Here is a 15,290-nt window from a genome sequence, read left to right on the forward strand (position 1 = left end):
CTGAAAGCAGGACACATTCAGAAACCTGTATCTCTCTCAAAACAGCATGGATGGATTTTTTTCAAAGTTTGTATGTGTGTGGAAGCACCAGAGACACAAAAGAACACCCCAAATCCCAGAAAAAGTGTTTTTTTCATAATATGGGCACTTTAAACATTTGCATAAGTGATAAGTCATTGTTCTTGTTCATGTAGTTCAATTTCAAGGTGATATGATGGGATCATCACTGTTTTACATACTGAATGATTCCAAGCAAATTTATAATTAAAAACCAAAATAATGAGTTACTGTTTCGGTTTTAGATGTATGAAGAGTTTTGTGTAATGCTGATGTAATGCAGAGGACCAACAATGTCATTATTTTACATGTGATTTATTTTTGTACACTGGCCATATTTTCATACACATAACAGAGCTGATGTGATTAGTTGTAAAATGAATTAAATAATTGATTACCTTTATTTTTATAATTGTTAATAGTTTCAGTGATTTTCCCATCAAAAATGGCAACTATCTCTAAAAGTAAGCTTTTCAAAAGATGAGGATTTGGTATTTTGTCATATGATCTTAAAGTGAATCTCTGGGTTTTAGACTGATGTCACATAAAACAAGGAATTTGAAGAGGACGCTTTGGGCTCTGGGAAATGAAAACTATTTTCTAACATTTTATAGAAAAAAATAAATCAGAAAAAAAAGATTAGGCTGATTAATCAATAATGAAAATAATCATTACTTGCATCCCTATCCTTACATTGTGATATTGATGTTGACTACATATATGGTCTAGTCTTACTTATGCTGTATTACTTCTACTAAAACATTCTTATCAGTCTATTTAATTTCCCATGTGATGACCAACCTGCCATGTTCAGCAGCTCTACATACATGTTTAAGTGTTCCTGTGGAGGAAAATGAACAGTTCTTCTCACTAACTAAATAGTACATCACTCTGGGCAAGGAAAGCGACTGGCTTAAAATATAAAAATGCTCAAGTCGAAATGTAAGTTAATCTGTAATTACAGTCAGAGCAAAATTATGTGTGAGTATAAGTGTAAACAGGGCCACTCATTAACCAGTTCAGGTGAAAGCAGGTGGTGAGGTAAAACAGTTCACTCTTGCACAATGTGGTTTACTATTATGAGGAGCCTGACATACAATAAGACCAACCTACAGAGGTTTTAAAGTCTCACATCTACATACTAAACCATCGTCTTGACAATTATCAAATCTTAACACAGTATGAATATAATAAAACGATTAAATATTCCTGATGCAAATAGCCTGCAGAGACAGAGATTATTTTGACCCAGCTATACAGTAAAAAATCATTTTAGGACTCATTCATACATAATCCTACAGTTGTGACCTCAGGATGATCTACAACACGTTTTTCTTCCTGGTCTGCCAGAGATAGTCCGTTGCAAAATATCAGATCTGCGGGTGTTGCCAAATCAAATGGATTTTTATCTGTGCTGAATCTCTTTGGTAAGGGTTGTCTGTACACGTGTATGTCTAAATTCTAGTATTTAAACCCGTGGCTCAACGACTCACTCTAGTCTACCACTTCATGGACAGTCTAACATTATTTGTCATGGTAAGTATTCCAGTGCCCTGATGTAAAGGCTTTAAACCTACATGTTTATAAGGTAAAATATGTCTTGAACTAGAAATGCAAATATGAAACTTTAAATTCAATGAGGAGGGATTTGTGCTTATGTGTGTGCGAGTGTCACTATAATAATGTGAGCCCACCTTTCTGAGGATGAAGTGTCTGATGAGCAAGAAGAGAAATCCAGACATGAGTCCAGAAAGCAAGGGGGAGATGAACCACGATGACACTGGAGAGGGAGGAGAAAACGTCATCAGAAAAAAAACAGCAGACTACAATCACTCATTGAAACCGTATTGTCGGGCAGCAATGATCAAGTGTTACAACTGTCTTTTTGTTCCCATTTTATTTCGCCAACATGGCTCATCTTCTGTTCATTTACCTCAGTTATTTCCTACATTTCCCAGAATTACTTTCAACTCCAAAGGAACAGGTATGGCCTTTTTAAATTAAGCTGTGGTTTATACATGCAGGTGAAGAAAGACAGATTTCTTCCTCTAGCTGAGGCTCAAGGGTGAAGAAAATGGTAACTCTGCCTCTTCTAATAAAGACTGCTCACTGTGTAAAATGGTCAAAGGAGTCATCCTTGCTGAAAACAAACTGATGATTACTGTTAAGGTGCTGACACACTAGGCAGACAGCAAAGAACTAGTGGCAAAGAATTTCAACTGTGGCCTTGCCTCACGTCGCCTGTGTCTTGGCCAAAAAGTGGCACTTGAACACATCGCAAAGACTACAGTCGACGGGCAAGTACGTTCTGTGCCAGCATGAGAGGAATTAACTTTCCATGCCAGCAGGCGGCAGCAATCTATTAGTCGTTCAAAAAAAGGGAAACCTGATATACAAACCATTGCTATGACACATACAACAAAACAAAAACAGTGTTTGCCTCAATCAGCCAGCGGCAGAGCACAGCCGTCAGTCCCACTGCTTAACTCCCCACCGGGGCGACAGCAGACGCCAGGAGATGGCTAGCTAGTTTGTCCATCTCCCGGGCTGTCATCTGTTCTGTCGACAATGAAGTCTCCCTTCGGTAGGGAAGCAGAGGAAAAGATCAGCCAGCTGTGCATAGCTGGCTAGTTTGCGTATTCAACCCACCGTGCTGTCATTCTATACTTTTTACAAAAAATGAGCTGAACAAAGTTGTCACTCATCTGGCCATAGCAATCTGCTTTCATAGGCTGTGACAAGAGTGTGTGAATAAAAAACATTAAGTTGTTTAAATTTTGCTAATTTAGTGGCCGGCTAGTTAGCTTGCTTGCTTGCTAGGGAGATCAGTTCTCAGTCTTGCACCAACCACGGTGCAGAAGGAGAAAGGGAGAGAGGTCTACAGTCTTTAAATTATGTTTTACGGTACAGGACATCTTTTTATTAGTTTTATTTTTAAAAGACGAGTTTATGTTGAAATAAAAATACCTTTACAAATAGTTATGTAGCTCGTTGTACGCTTGCCCTCTTATGGACATACATGCAAAAATAGATATTTGAAAAGGTTGAACCTCTGTATTTATTTATTTTTTTAAACATTCAAAAGTAGTCTTTTGGCTAGTTTTGACAGCCCTGTGTATTTGATTGACCAGATGAAAAGCCTTCTGTGTGTACGCACAACTTTATTCGTTAAGTCGCTTGCTTTCCCCACTTCCATTTTTCGAGTGATTCTTCTCACTGACAGCTCTGACACCAAAAAAGCCGACGAGGGTCGACGGTGCTGAACACACCGCAAAAACTAGGCCGGTAGACACTCACCGACCATTTCCGAGGTGTGTCACCACCTTTAACGTATTGCAGAGCTAAAAACCTTTCTTAGGTATAACTTCACTGTAGTTGTACTGGAAACATCTCAGTGTGACGATATTTACTTTATATTCTGTGAATTCTTTAATGATAATATTACATACAAATTCTACACTGTATACACCAAGAATAATAATCATATGCAGGTATAAGGATATTCAGTAATCCGGACGGACACAGACACAGACACAGACACACACACACACACACACACCCCTAGCCATTACCAATCTTGACAAGCTCCATCCACTGTACGCCCTTGGTGCCGATGGCCACCATGGAGAAGCCGATGGTGGCGCCAACAATGCAGTGAGTTCCAGAGATGGGCAGTTTGAGGAAGGAAGCAATTAGCTGCCAGACTGCTGAACCTGTGATCGAAACAAGAGACACAAATCTCAGAAATGTTTCATATTCAATTGTTTTCTATAAAAAATGTAGTTCTGGAACAAAGAAGTACAAGATGTAACCTAGAGAAAACAATGCCACATATATGAATTGCATCATTGTGTCATTTTTGTGCACAAATGTTCGTAACATTATGCTTCTTTTTGTGTTTTTTTTTTGGATTGAATACTTTTTAAAACTGCATTATTACAGCATGCGACATCTTAAATGCGTTTTGAAATTCAAAAGTAATGCTTTAGCTTTCTATAGTTTGTAAAGGTTGGCACAAGTGAACCCGTATTTAAAGTTTCAGTATAATCTCAAAACTGCAGACACATACTGTACCAGCACAGTACAGTTGAATCAAAAAGTTGAAGAAAAAAAAAAAAGGAATTAATAATAATCTGCACATGTAGGCTATACTAAAATCTAATCTAAAATAGCTAAAAGAGATACAGTAATTGCATAGCTTCTACTTTTATCTTTGATAAAGGCACATTTTGAGATACACTGAAAGCCTGCTGCAAAAACGAATCTGTAGCCAGGCGCTCATAATGACAAACAACAAAAAGGATAATAGTTCATTTATCAAGACATTGATTTATCAAGACAAACATGCCATGAGGTCTGTTAACACAATCTTTTCCCACAGGTCAATTTATTTCTAGGCAACAGAGTCCATTATTTTTTATAATTAGACCTCAGGGTCTCATTGTCAGACTTGGACGTCTTTTTTTAAAAGCCCTGAATTAGACGTTGACATGTATGCTACAGTATAGGATATACAGTACTGTATTGTGCAGTTTCTGTGAACCTCAGTGAAACAATAAAATCTGCTGGACAGAATCAAAGCATTTTCCGGCTTTTATTTTAATCAAATCAAGAAGTTAAAACTTCTTCTCATACTGTATAAACAATAAGCCGGTGAAAAAGGTTTCCTGTTGGAGATTAAGAAAAACTTCAGTGTTTCCCCAACATTCACTTGTGGCAGCCCGTCACACGTGAATTTTCAGGGACACAGCAATCCCCTGTGCATAATGTCGCCTTATTTATCACTGTTTTCCAGCAGTCACTCTGTCATTAAAATGGCATTGTCTCAGCGAGAGCCCCATTGTTTTCTGTTCTGCACCATTCATTTACGGAGGTAATCAAATTTTGATGAGTAAAGCTACTGTTGGCTTGTGCTTCACTGTAAATGGGTTTTAATGTGAAGACAAGGGCAGGCCTTTCTCTGGAAATGTTTAATCATAAGGTTAATCAGAAAATAGGTAAAAAAAAATTTCAAACTGTTTGTAAGGAGGTTGCTTTGAAACTTTGCAAGGACACACTTTTATGACATCTCTCATAAATCCAATAAAGGAGGAGGTTCAGAAATCAAAGTGCAGAGGTTCTTCAAATGAACTTTTACCACTCCTAGAGTTTGTAATTCAGCAGTTTATTTTGATTTGTGAGCAAAAAGAAAAACATTTAAAGCCACAAACCGGTTCGATCAAGAGCTGCAGAAGCTTTTTTCATTTTGGGGAAACCTCAAACATGTAATCCTATGGACATTCGGAGGGCAGTGTGGGTGCACATGGACTCTGATCACAGCAGCTCAGAGCATTTCAGAGCTGTTTGTAAGGGCTGTATCAATAATCTTACAGGAGAATGTGTGAATATTACATATATTCGAATAGTGTGACATCCTATTGTGTTTGCCCTCAGGTCAGAATTTTTTTTCCCCTTGACTTGTGACCTGATTAAAGTTGCACATGAGGCATTTACAGGGGTAAATGTGCATAGCAGAAGGAATGGCAGAGCCTGCTCCACAAAAGCTGAAATATATTAAATTATGGTACGTTTATTAATCGGCAACAATTTATAACCTTTATTTATTTAGGGAAGGCCATTGAGAGGAAGCTCTCTTTTCCAATGACGCCCTGATTACAGCGCATATAAAAGAAAAACAATTCCAAAATGACTGTACATATAAATAATATTATCATAAATAATGATCCTAAAATAATGATTATAAAAACAATATGATTATAAAAACAAAAAATTACCATAGGTAAAAACGACACTTACATATAAACAATGAACTCAAATGAAAATCACAGATGTGGGTGAATTAGAGGGCTACTAAAAACAAGAGCAGTCCCTATGTAACGCATCTTCAAGCATCACGCTGAACGTTAGTTCCATCTGTGAGGAGCGTAAAAGTTAAAAGCAATCTGTCCTAAATTACTGTTGATGCATGGCGTGACAAGTCTAATGTGTGTCTGTGAGCATGTCTGATATGTTGTGTTGGTGAAACTTAGCAGCAAAGACAGATACAGGGGAATCTTGCCACATTGTAAAGCCTTGTATATTAACAGTAAACGATGTTGCTCTCTCCGGATGGTGAGAGAGGGCCAGCCCACTTTTTGATACAAAATACAATGCATCACCAGGAATAAAATGCAGAGCGCTGTAATATACCACATCAAGCAGCGTCAATTTGGCAGATGAAGCATGCATGTAAAGAATGTCACTATAATCAAAAACAGACATGAGTGATTGCACCACAGTTTTCCTACTGAAAATTGAAAGACAAGACTTATTACTGTACAGGAAACCAATTTATCCAAATGCCGAGGTATTTATGAATCTACAATTTGAATATGCTTGCCAATTTGGATAATCGATTATCTGCATTAGTTATTTATCAAGCAAAAATGCCAAACTTTCACTTCTAGCTTCTCAAATGAGAATATTTTATGCTTGCCTTTGTTGTATATCATCGTAAATTCAAAATCTTTGGATTTTGGACAGTTGTTGAGACAAAACGAGGCACCTTAGGCTGTATGAACTTGTGAACGGCATTTTTCACCATTTGTTCGTTTCAGTCCTAACATCTTTCCATGTTACTAATTTCCCAAACAACATGAACAGCAAATGTTTACCTAGAAGGATATTTCACTCTGCAAACACATCACAATGTTCACATCTTAATAGTGATGATCACAGAGGTTTCTCTTGATGTATTTCAGGGCTGCGCCTGGCGATTATTTTCCTTATCAAATTAATCTGTTGATTATTCTTCCAAGTGCCCATGGTGGAAAATCCTCTCAATTTTGAAGCTTAAAGCTGACAATATTTGGCATTTTGCTTGAAAAAGTGACTAAAATGATAAATCAATTGTCAAAATAGTTGATGATAAAATTTCTGTTGGTCAACTAATTGAATAATTGACTAAATCACTTCAGCTGTACACGCAATGTAAAACTGAATCCAACTTACCGACCATGGCGCTGACCTCCCCTGCCATGAGTACGGGCACCGTTTCGTTGTACAGGTTGACATCTATGATGCCCTTTCGAATCGTTTCACCCACTTTGGCCCCGAGCAGCATTGAGCCCAGTGTCTCAAAGATAGATGCAAGGATGCAGGCCTGTTTCAATGTGACCACGCCGGACCCCACCGCTGTGCCGAAAGAATTGGCCACATCATTGGCGCCCACTGAAAAGGCCAGTATGAAGGCAATGATGAAGCCAAGGATCACCATCCACAGATACGGCGACAGATCCATCTTGATATGTTTTCACAGAGAAAAAAATCCAAGTGGCGAAAAACAAAAATAGCTTAAATAAAAAAAAAAAAAAAAAGAAGTGCTGCTCTGTGCGCTTTTAGCAAAGGACTTAAGTTAAGTCCAATCCTTTCTTCGTCCCCTGATTATAAAGAGTTTGAGGGGAGAAGCACAGCCGCTAACTAAGCGTTTGGAGCTCAGTCCAAAGATTGGAGACTAGTGATGGTGGGTGCAGGAAGCATTCCATAGCTTAGTGTGAGACCGTCTGTCTGCGCGATCCTTCACCTGCCAGAGAAACAAGAGAAAAGAGACACAGAAACAGATTAGTGTCATAAGCCATGATTACTCTTTATCAACAGCAGCTACCATCTGACAACACCTCCCTGTGACTTCTTCAGGAAACCTAAAAAAAAAGGAGGGGAGGGACCAAGTGAGAGGAGGAGAACTTATGAAGACAACACCCCCCCCCCAAAAAAAAAAAAATGGATGGATGACAATGCAGATTGGGCTTTGATGAAATGGGGAGCAGTGCACTACTGTGGGGAAAGCTGAAGACATCTGAAATAGCCACAATAGGACATCACAGTCTGCACTTCAAAGAAATCAAATCAGACCATTGAGAGGGCCTGCTGTTAGCGCTGAGACTATAAAAAGACCACAGTATCCAGCATGAGACGTGAGCAAAGAACCCAACATTAGAGTACACTGTTAACACCTTATCCCAAACACAACAGGGTGGCAGACGTCTCTGCCAGACCTGCCTTCATTTCACAGGTTTTTCCTTTGCCACACATCCAGATAGCCTTTGACAGGAATACATAATTTAGTGAGTTTCTATATTAGACCACTAAACTATCTCAACCACTATCACATTCATGTCTGACACAGTGATGCTCTTGACTGATAATAGGCACAATTACCAAGGATATTAAATGTTCTACATCAAAATTTTGTCGCACTTCCTGAAATGCCTGAAAGCATTGTGCTCAAGCTGATCTTACTAAAATAGAAATGTGAACCAAGAGACAGTCTATTGCCAGCCTGGTGGATGTTTGCATGGCAAATTGCATTACCTGTCTAATCTCTGCTCTTTGAGCTTCAGCATAAACTGTGCTCGCTGTGTGACCGTCAAAGATACACACGGGTTTTGTAACAAGCTTTGGAGTACAAGTTCAAACTAAATCGAAGGCTTTGCTGCAGTACAAAATAAAAAAAATAAAAACTCAGTGAATGGATTTAAGTTAAGACTGCAATGCAGTAAGAACATCAGCAGTGATGTTTTACTGCTGCAAGAGGTGGGAACGGTTCACAGAACTGCACATTTGGGGCTCAGTTAAGTAAACTAATAATATAGTAGAGAAAATGTAAATTCTCTATTTTCTTGCATATTTTGTCAAATAAATAATACTTGTGTACAAAAACCTTAACTGCTGTGACATTAGCTATTAAGGAGGTCACATAAAACATAAAAAAAAGATAAGATCATTTTAAATAACTGTACATTACAACTATTAAGTCCAGTCTGACAATAAGCATGATTCTCCTGTGAATAGGGCAGTGGTGTGGATAATGATTATTATAAGAATACTAAAATACAGAGATGAAACGATCTTCGAACTTTATCTACAGAAAATGATTGCCAACTAGCGAATCAAATAATCATTTAAGCAAATACAGCAAACATTTTCTTGTTTCAGGTTCAACAATGTGAAGATTTTCTGCTTTTTTGTGGTTTCATAACATTGTAAACTGAATACCTTTTTGATTTGGACTTGGTTGGACAGGCTGAACAGGCTCAGTAGTGAACGACATGCTAACGTGCTGACGGATCCGGTGTTGTTGGGTTTTTAGCTGAGTTGGACCAGGAAATATTTGGTTAAAATAGATCAGTGATGCCGTTTTGCTCTCATCGTTCTCTGTGAAGTTTGCTGGAAGTGATGTAATAGCGTTTTATGTGGAGTGAGTACTGTGCTGGACTTGGTTTTTAAAAAAAAAAAACAGCCTTTTAAATGCTACATTGCTTGAAGGAAATAACGGGAGTAACAGACTAACCAACTAAAAGCGGCGTATTTTCTTTTTAAATAAGTGCTGTTGCGGGGGATCAAATTCATGTCGATGTAGAGTGGTTCATGTGGATTTTAAACTGATAAATATTTAAAGAAACTTAAATTGAGAACAGAATCACTGCTGTTGTAATAAGAGTGCGTGGGCTCTGCACTTGCTGAGTTCATCTGATAGAAAGTTGATCACATCAGATCCATTAGAACAACCGGCAAACAGCTTCCCACGTCCCAGCAAAATGCCACAAGGCTTATTTACAACGCAACAACGACAACGTGCTTTAGAAACAGATGGGGCCACCAACACTGAAGCCTCTGGTGGTCCCTAAGAAACCTCTACACCACAAATGACTTGGTCTGGGTTCTTTCTCCTCTTTTTCTTCTGTCTATGCCACATAATCAAAGTCATGTCATAGGGGTTAATGGCTGCACATTTCCTTCTATGGTTAAGCCAATTGTTAATGAGGAGCATTAAACGTAAACAGCTTTCAGGCCGGACTAGCACATTCCCTCGACATGAACCGACTGTGTTCCTCATCGCGTGGGGGCAGGCAGCTCCTTTCTAAATAGCCTGCGGCAAATTATGGCTCCCTCCTCCCGACCAAGAGCTCCATCTGGAACAGTTGAGGTCACATACTGCTATCCTTTATCCTTTGTTGAACCACAACACCCACATAAAAAGATGATAACAATTTCTGTCTTGATCAGGTCTGCGAAAGACCTCCATAAAATCTGAATCTATTACCTAAAGTGACACTGAACAATTTTAATAGTTAAAAATCTTATTTCCCTCACATTAACTCAACAGAACCCAGGACAGTTCTTTTTATATAATATCGAGGAAAGGAGAGCTCAGGGGTTCTAAAAAAGAAAATGTGATACTTTGTTGATCCCTGAAGGGAAATTCTCTTAACCTGCTTCCCTCCAGAGAGAGATCAGAGCGGGGGTCAGTGCCCCTGGACTTAAAGATTCAGTCTTCAGACAGAGGTTGGGCTGAAAGTCTAAAGTCATGAACTCATGTTCATCAAGACTGCTAATAACAACACTTAAATCCTAGGTAGGATGGTATCTCTATCTGAAGCTCTAAAATTCTATTGATTCCTGAAGTACTTCATGTCACATATCATTTTCCCTTACAACTAGACTGGTTCATCAGAAACATTAAAATGCCATTTCATTTAGTCTGCACCAACATGCAGGCATTTTGAGACTTCAGTTACCCTAAATATGGTCTACACTTCAATTCACAATATGTTAATTTGAATTGCCTTTTTGTTTGAAAACCTATAACGTTTTTACAAAGTGCTGTATAAATAACACATTTTACAGTCATTGTAGACCTTGAAGGATTAACAGAAGACCCTGTGTAAATGTTTAATTCGGGGGGGGGGGTCAATTTTTTGACCACACAGTCAAACATGGCCATCCACCAAGCACAACCAGAGACTCCACAGAGGAAACGGTCAAACACGACACCGGAGAAAGCAGAGTACACTGTTCCAGTGTGTGAAGGAGGAAAGATGAGCATGAGTGTGGGCGTGCACACAAGCCCCAGGCATTTTTAATCAGGTCTACAATTTTCTAAACAGGGAAACTTAACATGACAGCTGCAGCTGACACTTGGTCCATTTCTGAAGACCTCGTCCTGCTGTGCAACACATGAACACCAGCTCATATGCCGCCACTCCCAGTTGTGCAGTTAAAAACAATTTTCTCCAGGGCGAAGTAGTCTGGTGGTAACCTGTGGAGTCCTCTCATTGACTGCTGTGCTACAGAGGAGATTCAAACTGTTCCTTAGTACTATAAACATGTAAAAAACAGTCAACTAGTCTAAAGGGAATAATAAAAAAAAACAATGTGTTTTTGCTTCAATAGCCTTTGTCAGGGTTACAGGATATACTCAATATATAGTGAAACTGTGTGAGACTGCTTGAGGGCCCAGAGACCAATCAGACAGCTCTATGTAGACATGTTGACCTTCACCTAATAATGTGTGAAGGGTTTATTTTTATTGTTTTCTTTGTATAGAAAATTAATAGAGAGGCGAAGTCCCTCTTCTTCCGATGGACCCTATGGGACCTTATTCCTGAAAACAAATGGACGACAGAGAATTTTTGATCCCTGTTGGATTGAGCCATGGATTATACATATGATGTTTGTGAATTTAAAAGATCATTTCACATGTCAGGAAAGTCACAGTTTGTCGTAGTACCACTTAGTTTTGTGTGAAATCGCTCAGTGAACTACATATCTCGTCTCACACAATATACATCACCTTGCTTGCTGCTCGGCTTGCTATCTAGCTAACTTAGCCTACGTTCCACAACACGTGAGGTTATCTTACCCGATTGGTTTTATCCAGCGTCTATTAATCACATTAAGTCCCTGTGCGATATTGGGGTGAGTAGTCCAAGAGTAGTCTTTCTAATTATGTATTTTCAGTCTCATACTTCACTTTTACGACAAACACCCAACTTTCTTGACCTGCAAAATTATCTTTTAAATTGACAAACACATGTGTAATTTATTGCTCAATTCAAACAGGATCAAATAATTATTTGTTTCTCCCTGTTCACTACCGTACATATCTCTGCCGAACTAAGGTCACGTGGTGGTCACGGTGGTGTGACACAGTGTCAGCAAAAAGCTGGTACTCCGTGAGGAATCATCCAAAACGCCTGTCTGCGCATCTCAACATCTGGTGTGTTAGCAGCGAGGTTTAAAAACACATTGAAATGTCTACTGCGCGGTGTGAACGTGGAAAACACAGCCTGGGAATGTTTGTACATTCTAACAGATGAAGAGGTATATGACCTTATGTCCTTAAATAGCAAATCCTGCCACGAGTTACTACATACAGCAACCATTCATGGAGAACACAGTATGCACCAGGACTCAGTTTCACATTTATTTCTGATGCAAGCAAAACAAAACTCATATGAAATGGATTTCTTGCCAATACATCAGCTATAGGATTGTCCGTATGTTAGAGGAGTCCTCACCATCTAAGGCTACACAAGCTGTGTGACTTGTGAGCATCCACACGGCTCCAATGAACATTATTCACTGGGACCTTGAAACTTGATAGAGCCTTTTGAAAGCAAAACATTAGAAAAAAACATTTTGTTTGTAACATAAGAGTGTTATGCAACCTGCATGAAGGTTATCTTTTCTCATTACCAATAACAGTCTACTTTTATAAAAAAAAAAAAAACTTGACAGTAGCAGAGATATTGAATGTCATGTCATATCCACCACTTTGTTTTGAAATATACCTTCAGGGATCGTTACACACAAAAATATAATTTGGTAACATCAGTCAGGGTTGCCATTAAGAAAACAAGCAGTTCTATAACGCAGATTCACCGGCAGTTATAATGGCTTTTTGCTACCTGAGAATATGCACCACAATAATATGTTGCCGTGTTGCTGGTCATGGAGATGCTGAAAAATAATCAGAAGATGAAACAGTAAAATGCTGAATTCAAGTTGAAAAACTGGCAGCAATGGTTACTTTACCAAAGGGAAGGAATGACCGTTCTGCTCAATAAAATTCAGGAGAGATGTTTGAAATAATGTGACGGAAACTCACTCACAGGGGGACAAAGTATGTCTTAAATAGTTGATGTGTAGCTGTCATTTAGACATGCACATATTTCATGACAACTGGAACATTTTGGTTAATTAAAAAATATCTAATACACAAGCCCTGCTCATATTTATAAAGATGATGGACCCACTTTTTTTTCCTTTTTTACGAGGGGAAGCAGCTGTGGTTAATTTGACTTTATCTGTCTGGAGGATTCTGGACTATTGTGTCAACCAGATAAATGTTCAATTGTCATAACGGTTTGAAACGATCAAAACATACAGCTTCCTTTTTCAGCTCAGGTGAATCTTTAAGAACGTTCTGCACAAAGTGTGACCCGACCGCTGTCCAAGGTGCTGAACCGGAGACCACCAGGGAGCTGTTCGATGTGATTGCTGTTCCCATTCTTTATGACCAGGAGATATCCATGGTTTTATTTTATGTAAAAAGCATATCTATCAATATTTAAGTGTGCATACCTTGGATTATAGTGCTCAAGTGATTTTATAGACCTTTATGACTGGATTTTAATTGACAACTTATTATGATATTGTTTGGTGTTGTTAAAATGAAATACTGTAGCTAAATTTTTTTGGAAACATCTCCATGGAAGCAAATACTGTAACAGTCTTTTTGAATACTCTATATCCCGTTATCACCATTTTTCTTTCCCCCCCCCCCCTTTTTTTTCTGCAAAATCTGGATTTTCTAATTTTGCCAATTTCTATGTGTTTGTAAGTGGCCCACTAACCGTTGCTGGTTCAATTCCCTGCTCCTTCTGTCTACATGTCAAAGTGTACTTGAGCTAGTCAATGCTCACCCTGGGATTGCTCCCAATGGGCAGGCCAGAACATTGCCATTGCAGTGGTTTGTGAGGCTAACTGTAGTGCCATGTGTCTGCTATGGTAGGAAAGCCATATATACACTATTTAAGTGCAGTCCTTTTACAATTTACCATCTCATACTCAGTTTGAAATAAACTGCTGTTCCTTCTAAAAAAGCTACCCTAAATAAAAACACTTAAAAAGTGACATCCTCTGTTAGGCAACATGCTCTTGAGGATTATTTCTCGCAGACAGATTTTCTTCCTGTGGGTGCCAGGTGGCAAAACAGTACACATATAATGAGGGCACTGACACAAAAAACACAACATGGGGAAACAAAACTAAATTAGGTCTTCAAGCCATCGATGCTGGAATATTTAATTAGGATGTCTAGAGGATACATGAAAGACTTTAAAAGGGAAGTTGTACAATACCTGTGGAGAATATTGACGGAAGAGAATATCCAGCTATATCACAACCTGAGCAGAGCATTTTACCTGTTACAGCATTGACCTCTAGATACATTTGTTGTGTTGTGTGCCATGACTGTAAAGAGAAACTACTTACTGTGATCACTTCTCTAATTGTTTGCGGTCGCTGCTGTACAGTGCTCATTAATCTGCCTGAGATGCCACTGCACCACAGCCTCAGCTGGTGCAAAACACTGTCACGAGCTACAATCTGCATTGACACGCGGCTGCACTATACACGCACAAATTCAAACCCTCCCTTCCTCCTCTCATCAACTAACCCTTCCTCTCTAGGCACATGCTAAAAGGACCTGAGCTAGAAACATACATGCAGCGTCAGATGATGACTCACAGCAGCATCATATCCAGTGCTGGCTAATTGTTACACCTGAAGCATACACAACTGCAGTCTGTGCGTCCAAGGACAAAGGCTGCTCCCATCTACCAGATGCCTTATAAAGTTTAAGTAAAAAAACGAGATATGGTTAAGACAAAAAACAGAGACAAACAGACAAGTAGGCCTGGAAATCAACTCCACTCACCTTCATGTCTCCTCACATCAGTGAAGGGTGTAAGTAGTGGAGATGAATAAATGTCAAAGACAAAATGAGAGTATTGGGGAGAGAAACACTGAGAAATCATAGGCTGAAAAAGAAAAAAAATTGACCGAGAATGGAACCGGGGGCTAAGCGCGTAATATGACGGGATATCAAATAATGAGGAGAGAGTGGAATAGAACAGCCGATGACAGGAGGAGAGGAGTGAAAGGAAGGAGAGAAGGCTTAGTGAGAAATCAGCAGGTTGTGGTGGTGTTGCAGGAGAGAGAAGAACAGACCGAGCTATCAAGAGAGAGTAACAGGGGGGAGAGCAGCGCAGCCAGCTGAGTCTAGACTGCCTCTTAAAGGACAGTATCCGCATTCACAGCACACTCTAGCCAATGACGAATATCCCAGAGACTGAGGTGTACCGCTGACTGGCTGTCTGTGTGCCGAGAGGATGTTCAGATGGAGAGGC

At 39.2% G+C, this 15,290-nt stretch overlaps 1 protein-coding gene across 10 annotated transcripts in view; it reads right to left on the reverse strand.

Moving 5' to 3' along the window:
- Positions 1 to 15,290, reverse strand: part of slc20a2 (solute carrier family 20 member 2) — a 66,073-nt gene that overhangs the window by 18,042 nt on the left and 32,741 nt on the right. For 9 of the 10 annotated variants that reach the window (XM_039803924.1, XM_039803925.1, XM_039803934.1 and 6 more), the window contains 3 exons: positions 7,048 to 7,618; positions 3,630 to 3,770; positions 1,752 to 1,837 (listed from right to left, as the gene is read on the reverse strand). In XM_039803924.1, the coding sequence (XP_039659858.1) occupies positions 1,752 to 1,837; positions 3,630 to 3,770; positions 7,048 to 7,336 (516 nt within the window). In that variant the 5' untranslated portion in view covers positions 7,337 to 7,618. Of the gene's footprint in view, positions 1 to 1,751; positions 1,838 to 3,629; positions 3,771 to 7,047; positions 7,619 to 14,818; positions 15,143 to 15,290 lie in introns of those variants that run through there. The other variant, XM_039803931.1, reaches the window with a different exon arrangement.

The sequence above is a fragment of the Perca fluviatilis genome, chromosome 6 (genome assembly GCF_010015445.1).
Source record: "Perca fluviatilis chromosome 6, GENO_Pfluv_1.0, whole genome shotgun sequence".
Taxonomy (NCBI): domain Eukaryota; kingdom Metazoa; phylum Chordata; class Actinopteri; order Perciformes; family Percidae; genus Perca; species Perca fluviatilis.